We start from the raw sequence: 9484 nt of genomic DNA on the forward strand, positions 1-9484 counted from the left end.
ACACACACACACACACACAAACAAAGCTCACCTCACTGGCTTTTCCCAGAAAGTCGACTGGGTTCTCGGCTTTCAGAAAATCGGTCACCGTGAAACTGTGGTAGAGCGTCAGATCTCCATCTGTATATCCCTCCGCCTGCAACAGAAGAAGAGCTGCTTCATCACTGATGGTTCATTTCTGGGCTCAAATGTGCCTTAAAGTAAGTCTTAAACCTTGTGACTGATAAATAAAACAAAGTGTTTAAAAGCCAAAAATTTCATAACAGGCAATCACAGCCAGATCTGACATGCTTATCGTGACCAAACACTTGTCATTTTACATGCCTTTGGCTTCTTTACAGGGATCAGCTCCTTCACAGTTTTGGCCTGCACCTCCACCTCTTTGAATGCATACTTGGGGTCAAAGAACTTGCTGTCGATTTTGTCCGGGGCAACAAAACCTGATGATGACAATGGGGGAGGTTTAGGTGAGGTTTAGTCAAGAACAAGGTCAAAATTAAGGTCATTATTTATTGTCTTCACAAAGCGAATGAAATAATAAAGGTTGTGCTAATGACACCGACCCTGACAGATGACAAAGATCTCAGCAGACTCATTCCTGGATGCCTGCGGTTTGGTGGCCTGCACCTTCTTGAAGAACTGCTGGAAGATCCAAAGCAGAGGCTGGTAGTCTTTGGAGCGAAACACCTTGGTGACAAAGGTGCCTCCTTTGGTAAGAAACTCACAGGCCAGCTTCAGAGCCATGAGAGTCAGGTGAGCTGTGGGTGAAAAAGGGAGGATTTCAAAATTAGATTTAAATACCAAATACTGTGGAAAATGGACATGAACTAGTTTAGGCACAACAGAGACACAAAATCAAAGAGTGGTAAGGATGTATCAAAAAAGAACCCCTTACAATCCTTTTCAACCAAATTAAATCATTTTGGACATATTGTGCGAATGCTGCTTTACTGCAGTCTGATCTCTAGACGTTTTGTCTCGACTCACCTTGGGAAAAGGCATCATGCTGCCAGTTAGCTCCCACATTTGGGGCTCCATCGTTTAACACAACATCCACTTTCCAAGTCTGAAGCTCCTTTCTGAGAGACTGTACAACGGAAAGAGTGTCTCATCAGTTAAAACCATGTCACAAACATAGCGTTGGCTGTCCACATCTCTACTGTTGAAATATCATCTCTGATTTTATGTTTTTTCAGTGATGTTGTGAACAGCAGCAGCTTTCTCACCTGTCTGCATTTCTCAGTGGTGATGTCTTCTTGAAGTGTCACCACGTTGGGGATGGGTTTAATGGGGACCAAGTCAACACCTGAGAAGAAGAAACCACTCATATGGGGAAGTATTGTCACACGCGTTACAGCTGCTTTAGAAGCATAACAGAAACAGAGCCATTTATCACTGGAGAAATTTGCACTCACCGATAATCAGACTTGAAACAGGCATAAACTTAGACGCTACCTGCAACCTGGAAAAGGAGATTTTGAATTCAACTTTGATTATTTTGCATAGTACAAATCACTCATTTATCCGTTTTTGCTTCTGTCATGACGTATTGTACCGTAATGTCATTTCTGTAAGGCTCGTGCATTTTATCTTGTAATCACAGCAAAAGAAAGTCTGTGATTATAGTGAACCAGAGTCGTGCTCACCGGAGAGGAGGTCGAGGTTGGTCGCACACGGTCCTAAGTTAATGCAACTTTACACAAACTGCAACTGTACAATCACCAGTTAGCTCCTCTTCCCTGACTTTCATCCCCTACTTTCTCCCCTCTCCCCCATACTGTCATTATATTAATGCTGCTATCCTGTATATATCATACTTACTATTGTTTGAGTACTTGCGATTATTTTATTGTACTTTTTATATTTTACATTTATATTTATTATTTATCTTGCACCAAGGGAGTGGCACTCCAATTTCGTTGTACTCTGTACAATGACAATAAAGGCTATTCTATTCTAACACTTCTGTCAACGTGGTCGCTCTTTTCTCTTCTCTCTGTCCCTGACTCAGCTGCCACTTGTTATAACAAAGACCTTTGGTGATCGTTCAAATGTGACAGAAGCGAATGACCAAAGACTGCAAAGTGGTCAACTGGCCAGCTTCCCCCCAGAGGGGTTACTTCTTTTCCTTTTGTTACCACACACGACGGCATGTCTGGTGACGGGATGCTTACCACCCTCCAGGTGCAGCGCACAGATCCACCAGAGCTCGGGCTTTCTGCAGAAACTGGAACTTACGGTTAAGCTGGATCAATTTGAAGGAGGAACGAGAGCGATAACCTAAAAATTACACAAAAAAGGAGATTTAAAAGATTGCCAGCAGTCTACAACCCACACTTTATATCGATCGGAGCTTTAGCCTGCTAATGCTAATATCACGACAGTCTCGAGCTCGTGTTGTTTTCCGGTACTCTACCTGTTTCTTTGGCCAGGTGGTAGAATTTATCTTTCCGGGTCTTTCCGACCTTAAGTTTCTTCCCCATATTTGCTGCTTTACTTTTACGCCGGACCTTAACACACAGATATGTCACACACTCAAAACACCCCTCTGCTTATGAAAACAGCACGTGTACACGTGCCGGCGCAGGATTACGACGTCACACTTCTTCTTCTTCTTCGGATTTGTTTGTTAGTTTCGCGCGTGTTTCGCCACCTGCTGTTAACAACACATTACTACGATATCTTAAATAAAATTTATTATTATTATTATTATTATTATTATTATTATTATTATTATTATTATTATTATTATTATTATTAATGCCGTTGCTGCTATAAATATATCCAGTTATATGGACAAGATTAGTACTAGACACACAAAAATAGCTCATGTTTATGAATTGCTATCGAGGGAGAAGGACTGTTCTTGTCATGCATACAGGCGATCGTGGCTCAAGAGTTGGCAGTTCGTCTTGTAATCAGAAGGTTGCCGATTCGAGCCCCGACTCCGACAGTCTCGGTCGGTGTGTCCTTGGGAAAGACACTTCATCTGTTGCCCACTGGTGGTGGTCAGAGGGCGCCAGTGTCCGGCAGCCTCACCTCTGTCAGTGCGCCCCAGGGCAGCTGTGGCTACAATGTAGCTGCCATCACCTGTGGGTGGATGACTGGATGTAGTGTAAAGCGCTTTGGGGTCCTTAGGGACTAAGTAAAGTGCTATACAAATACAGGCCATTTACCATGGCAGTCTGAGCAACGTAAAATAAGACTGTAATTAATTCATTCAACAACTCTCCATTACCCATTATTTGCTTTCATCTAATGGCATCACTCTTTACAGATCAAAAATTAATTAAGTGAAAATAACACACCATGCTTGGTTTGCTGAAATTACAGAAAACAGGGATCCACAGTATTTACTCTGGCCTATACTGGTGTCCGGCGTGCTTATAGTTTTTCAGTTACAAAGGTGATGATACATTTCTGTCCATCCATCTCTTTAGGAGCTAATCCCAGCTGCTATAGGGCAAGGAGCGGGGTACACCCTGGACAGGTCACCCATCTGTCGCAAAGAGACAGATAACTATTCACACCTACAGGCAATTTAGATTCACCAATTAACCTAACCCCATCAAACTATGATTAATGCTCCATGGGTTAAAAAAAATAATTTGGTCAAATAATTCACAACTCCTGCCTACAACAAAGACTGGATCAACAAACAACTGCAGCCATATTGTAATAGTATATGGGGTTTGTTAATAAACATAACATCATTTTTTAAATCTTTATCAGTGTTTATTTTGTTATTTTTTATCACAGCCAAATGAATTTAGGGAAAACACTTTAGTGAAGACTACAGCTGTCAGAAAGGCCTGTTTCTGGACCGTGTGTTGATCAGTCCCAGGACAGAGAAGGCACTGGCTGCTGCCGTCACCAAACTGATGGCCCCAATGGCTCGTGAAGCCTGTGGAGACAAGAAGGAGGGGCAGGGCGTGGACTGCGGGTTAGAATAGGAGCAGCAGAGGCTGATTGATTTTATTGCATATTTACAATACAGCATGATTCCAAACTTAACAAGACTAACTCATTAGTCTGTAACTCAGATTTGTCTAACTTATAAGAGGAAGCAGGCAACAACACATTTATTTACAGTAAACCTTTTTTTCCCGTAAACTCTTTTGAGCTGATTATTTAATTCAAAGCTGATTTGTTGTGTAAAGATTAAGGTTTTGGCAGGATGTATTTGGCTCTTAAGCATAGCTTTAAAGTAGATTTGGATGTCGTTGTTTTCAATACAGAACATGGTCATAATTAAAGCAATTATAAGATTATATGTGGGTGAAAAATAGAATTATGAATTATATTTTGGGACAAAGTATCATGTTTTCATTTTAGTGGTATAGTAGAGCCCTAGGATGGATAAATCCCTGATGTTAAGGTTCACTCTGATTTGCCACTTTGGTCAATGTTTTTAAATGTTTGACAATGTGAGACTATGACAGGGCCAATGTTTTGGATTTATTAGTCGCTTTTAGTGACACACCAGACAGAAGCAGAACAAACAGTGAGAGACCTGCTCAGACACCCCCTCCCCGTAACGAAGAAGGGTAACGAAGTGCTCGCAGTTGCTCCCCAGCAAGTCATAAGAGACCTCCTGGCCAATGAGGACTTGTGCCCGCTGGATGATTTCACAGACAGGGAGGGGTGTGTGGTTGTGGTCATACTTGTTGTTGACACGGTAGGAATCACTTCCCACTACCTCCTTCAGTAGCTGCATGCGTACCACTGCCTTCCTGCTGAAGACAGACTTCACACTGGACATGGCGGCTGCCTGGCTCTCATCTGTGGGAAAGGAGGAGATGATTTAAATTGTCAAAGGGAAGAGAAGAAAGACTCTTCTGTAGGCTAAGGCTAATGACGCCAGACTTAAAGACCAGATATAAACACATTAGCACAGTGAAGCTGGAGGATGAATGCTAACCTTTTTTCCACTCGATAAAAGTTAACGTGAGGGTTCCCGATGTTTAGAGACAAATGCAATCACAGGATGCTGTAAATGGACCAAACTTCAGTCAAGAGAACAACTGAGCTGTACGTTTTCATTTTTTTTAAATCTCTCAGTCAGAACATACTCTATCATGTTTAGGTGGAAACTAGCGAGCTAACCTCCTGCTAACTTCAAACTCAGTTCAATTTCATAACTTCTGTTTTCATGGATGCCTGGATGTTAAACTGAATTGTTACACCTGGTAAAGCAGCAACGCTGATCATTTTATTAAGATGAAAGAATTTAGACAGTTTGTAATGCTCAGTTATACCGCAGTGTTCATTTGACTTTGGGACCTGAAGCGGAGTTTGGACCCAGAAACAGCTAATGCCATCAGACTAAAAGACCGGATAGAAATGGGGACGTTTTCAAGTATGAAACAGGGGCAGGGGATGCCAACATCTGCAGATAACAGGGGCCACACGCTTGTCAAAAAAGGGTAAAAACAAGTTTTGGTTAAAAGGGGGTGAAAATTGTGATATGTTATCCCAGCCCGTTTCACAGTGAATGCAGTTCACTATGAAAAAGGACATTTTTACAGGACTCTGGGTGTATTTGTGAAAAAGTAAGAACATCCTCTCTCTTTCCCTGGAAAATGCACATAATCATCAAAAAGTGTGAGCACCTCTATAAAGTTTCTGCAGTTTGCTGGCCTGGAGCATTCAGACGTGTGTAAACACAATCCTACAATATTCCCAGGAGTGCACATCATAGCCCCACGATGACCCAAGAGCTACATCTCAGACTAAAGGCTTCAGTCTGCATGTTGAATGTTAAAATTCATGACAGCTAGAAAAATACTGAACCAGTATGAATAGTTTGCCAAGATAAAGCCTCTTTTCTCTAAAAATGAGCACGACAGGAGAGTTTAGGTTTGCAAAGCTGCATCTGGAACAATGGCCCTCACTTACTAACAGTGCATACACAAAAATGTGTGCATGATTTATGGATACAAACATTTCATGCACAAATCAGTGATTTATCAGTATTTTCATACCTGAATTTGTTTACATGTTACTGTACATGTTACATGTTACTAGTCACTGCACAGTGGCGTCAGAGTGGGTATTTCAGTTTAACAGGTCAACAAAGTTGTATTGTATTAATTTTTAACCTCCTTTCACTCTTCCTTCAATTATTTGATAAACGACATCTCAGAAGTTATGAAGTGCCCAGACCTTAGTGAAATAAACAAAGCTAAAATTAATTTGAATTCAATTCAATTCAATTCAATAAAACTTTATTGATCCTGAAGGTTGACCCCGAAGGAAATTGGGTTAAGGCTGCCGACCTTTGCCAGCGCCATCTTACCCTCCGACCATACATACATTAGACAAACATCACATGGGGAAGACAGGTCAGAGAGGTATAACAATGGAAAATGCACAACATGAGGAAAGACGAGGAGAAAAAGTAACTCTCCCCAGACTGAGCTCCAACAGGAAGATCAGTTTGAGAACAGAAAAAAACACCTCAGCACATAAATCATCACATCTCACAACATAAAGACATGAGCTTCAAAGGCGTTTGGAGGTGGTGGGGGGTGAGTGTAGGTCTGTGTCAGTGTACATGCGTGTGTGTGCGTGTTCCATGTTCAACCGAGAGAAAGTGTCCCTTCACCCGGTTATGCAAAAGTCAACAATCTTCAATCAGCGCGGATGGCCTTGAAGGAAGGTTGTTGTTCCAGTCAGCTTCAACCTTGGCAGGCCTTCAGCTGGTGCCAGTGGGATGGCCGTATGAGTGAAGATGGTGAATGTTTAGGTTTAGTGAGAACAACTGCATCCAATTTTACAATTGGTCTAATGTCCGTCACTGGTCACCAATTCTCTCAATTCCCGTTGTTCTTCTCCAAGATCGTATCCATATTGAGTTCAATACACAGTCTGAGTACTCACAGCCCTGCCCATCGTCTATCACGTCAGCCAGCCTTGTGGGATTTTGAACAGCTGTAGCCGCTTCTTGTACTTCGATAAGCCAGGTCTGAGCCAGCTCCAATCAGCCAGAACTCTGTTATCGTGGTTCCGAATTGGTAGATGTCGTTCATTGTCCTCCATTGAGAGTGTCGCCAGACACACGATGCAACCGACCATCGAGTATCCGGCAGCAAATGTCTCCGCAGGACAATCGGGCTCTCCCAAGCCCAGGAAGGTGTCAATTCCGCTACGGGACCAGTTGATCAAATCCATAATTCTTTCGGTTTTAGAGAACAAGACTGAGAAACTCTTTGAGGGTTAGAAAGCAAGACTATACAAAAGACATGAGAAGCCAAGCAGGAAAGATAAGGGAGAGGGAGAAGAATGCGACCACCTCCGTCAAGAGCCAAGAGAGAACTATTCTCTAATTTAATTAAGCATCAGGATGTAGTTTGTAATGTGAGCCTTTTAACCTCAGTCTAAAGAATGACAGGTTTATGTCAGATTTGTGAGGATAGCCGCAAATTTTACGTTAGAAACTCTTTTACTGACCAACAGGAGTTAAGTTGATGATGTAACCATCTCCCAGGTAGAGAGCCCAATGCTGATAGGCTGGTCTGAAAATCTCAATGAGGTCACCAGGCTGGGGGTCACCGGAGAGGGCAGGAAGGTCCAGCTCATTAGAGGCCATCTACACAGAGAGCCACAGAGAGACATACATGCTTAAAAGGACATTTAAATAACAAAAATAACAGAAATATTTAGTTGATAGAATATTTGTCATTTTAGAAAATGTGAAATCTGTAACACACTTGCAAAATGTGAAGCCTTTCTCACTAGATTTGAGAAATCTTATCGCTGCTACATGATTACAGATTATATAATTATTACTGATAAGGAAAACTGCTGCTATGTGTATCCCTCTCTGCTGTCATTCAATCCCCAAAACACACATGGCTAACGCACATTATCCAGCAAACTTACATTAGAGTTTTGTAGTTGTTTATCCATCCCACATCATGCTTCCACAAATTCTAAGAAGAGAGGAAGAACAGAGAGAAAATCCTTTCAATTCAGCTGATAAATAAAAACTGCTTTTACACCAATAGATGGAGAAATTCCACTTTCCTTTCCTAGTCTGATAAGATTCGAAAGGGAAAATAACAAAATTCCCAGAGCAAGAAAATGCTAGATAAAACACAATGTAAAGGTCACCCATACATACACGCACGCACAATACACACCAGCTCGCACAGACAATACGCACATGAGCTCTTGTTTCACCTGTGCTGCCACAATAGCAGCAGCACAAAAGGGAAGCTGACAGAAAATAGTTTGAGCACAGGTTATTTCACACAGGAAAAAAATATTTCACCTGTCATTTCATGTCTTTAATTCCCTCTCTCTCTTATTTTTCTTTCCTGGACGATAATGATTACAGTGTGAATATTTCCCAAGGTCAGAGTTTAATGTTGAATAAAATTTCACTTGGATGGCATGAAATCAATATCTGCCTGGGAGAGCAGCTGCTATATCCATCTCATTATTAATGTATGGTGCCCAAGACACGTTGAAAATAAGTGTCCATACATTATTCACCAAATCAAAACCGCATCAGCATCTGAGAGCTGCCACAAATACAGAAACATACATGTATAAAGTCATGTGACAGAAGTATATTGTAATAACTAAATCGAGGTTACAGACCAAATAGGCAACAATGAGCAAACATTTTAAAGAGAAAAGGCGTCCAAGAGTAGTACTTACTCAAACACCAGCAACTTTTTCTTCCTCACCATTTTAATTCCCCATCATAAATTCACACAAAACCATAAAGAAATTCAAGAGAAGAGAAAAAAAGAGGTTCGAACACGGGTTCCTGAGAGGATGAGCAGATTTTGAATATCTCAAAACAAAACGAGAGGCTGGAGGTTCTGGTGGAGGTATTTCACTGTCCGCTGTGCTGACTGATAGCAGTTTGTCCCAGCTGTCAAAGTGACACACACATATAAACACACACACACAGGCATTTCCTACCTGCTTTTGTCCCATTCAGAAGGAGCTGTTTGCACATATATAGCTGGTTTCAGATTAACTCTGTCTGATCACTGTTCCTGGAAACTGACAGATGCACAAAATATCTTACATCGTGGAGTTTAGGTACAACACCTGGTGGACTGGTGTCAGAATAACAACCTGTCTCTAAATGTTCAGAAGACTAAAGAGATGGTTGTTAACTTCAGGAAGAGCTCAATGGCCCACACCCCACTGCACATCAACGGACCTGCCGTTGAGATGGTCATCAGTGTGAAGTTCCTGGGTGTGCACATACTGTATCAGCTGACCTCTCCTGGAACCTGAACACAACCACCATCATGAGGAAAGCCCAACAACATCTTCACTTTCTTAGAATCAGAATCAGAATACTTTATTAATCCCTGTCAGAGTATTTTTGCTTTTAAAGGTTTTATTATTCATATAATAATCAGCTAAGAGTGTTTATATTTCTCTTCTGTACTCAACCAGCTGTGTATTTTAATTGCTGGCTCCCTATTTTATAACGGAAACTGTTTGCCTTCACATT

General features: G+C 41.5%; 2 protein-coding genes across 3 annotated transcripts in view; both read right to left on the bottom strand.

The window, feature by feature from the left end:
• The window catches only part of ftsj3 (FtsJ RNA 2'-O-methyltransferase 3), an 11079-nt gene extending 8469 nt beyond the window's left edge, over positions 1 to 2610 (bottom strand). Inside the window, exons 1-8 of the mRNA XM_005931012.3 lie at positions 2417 to 2610; positions 2175 to 2280; positions 1416 to 1462; positions 1227 to 1306; positions 988 to 1087; positions 564 to 758; positions 325 to 440; positions 32 to 136 (exon numbers count right to left, since the gene is read on the bottom strand). Of these exons, the coding sequence (XP_005931074.1) occupies positions 32 to 136; positions 325 to 440; positions 564 to 758; positions 988 to 1087; positions 1227 to 1306; positions 1416 to 1462; positions 2175 to 2280; positions 2417 to 2483 (816 nt within the window). The 5' untranslated portion in view covers positions 2484 to 2610. The remainder of the gene's footprint in view (positions 1 to 31; positions 137 to 324; positions 441 to 563; positions 759 to 987; positions 1088 to 1226; positions 1307 to 1415; positions 1463 to 2174; positions 2281 to 2416) is intronic.
• Positions 2611 to 3728: 1118 nt separating this feature from the next.
• plaat1 (phospholipase A and acyltransferase 1) lies at positions 3729 to 9204 on the bottom strand. Of its 2 annotated transcripts, none has more exons than XM_005931010.2 (5): positions 8938 to 9204; positions 7885 to 7934; positions 7453 to 7591; positions 4514 to 4782; positions 3729 to 3904 (listed from the first exon to the last, which is right to left on the bottom strand). In XM_005931010.2, the coding sequence occupies exons 2-5, from the start codon at positions 7909 to 7911 to the stop codon at positions 3803 to 3805; spliced, it is 537 nt and encodes a 178-aa protein (XP_005931072.1). In that variant the 5' UTR covers positions 7912 to 7934; positions 8938 to 9204; the 3' UTR covers positions 3729 to 3802. The 2 variants fall into 2 exon arrangements, with proteins under 2 accessions (XP_005931072.1, XP_005931073.1); XM_005931011.3 differs by lacking the exon at positions 8938 to 9204 and adding an exon at positions 8668 to 8887.
• Positions 9205 to 9484: the final 280 nt, after the last annotated feature.

This window comes from Haplochromis burtoni, unplaced genomic scaffold (genome assembly GCF_018398535.1).
Source record: "Haplochromis burtoni strain Fernald_Lab_line unplaced genomic scaffold, NCSU_Asbu1 Contig_133, whole genome shotgun sequence".
Lineage (NCBI taxonomy): Eukaryota > Metazoa > Chordata > Actinopteri > Cichliformes > Cichlidae > Haplochromis > Haplochromis burtoni.

Excerpts from the sequence above, each read along its gene's own strand:
- plaat1 (XM_005931010.2), bottom strand. The coding sequence starts at position 7,911 with ATGGATAAACAACTACAAAACTCTAAT. Across the intron at positions 7,592-7,884 it reads AACAACTACAAAACTCTAAT|ATGGCCTCTAATGAGCTGGA; the intron begins GTAAGTTTGCTG and ends CTCTCTGTGTAG. Across the intron at positions 3,905-4,513 it reads GGGAGGGGGTGTCTGAGCAG|GCTTCACGAGCCATTGGGGC; the intron begins GTCTCTCACTGT and ends TTGTCTCCACAG.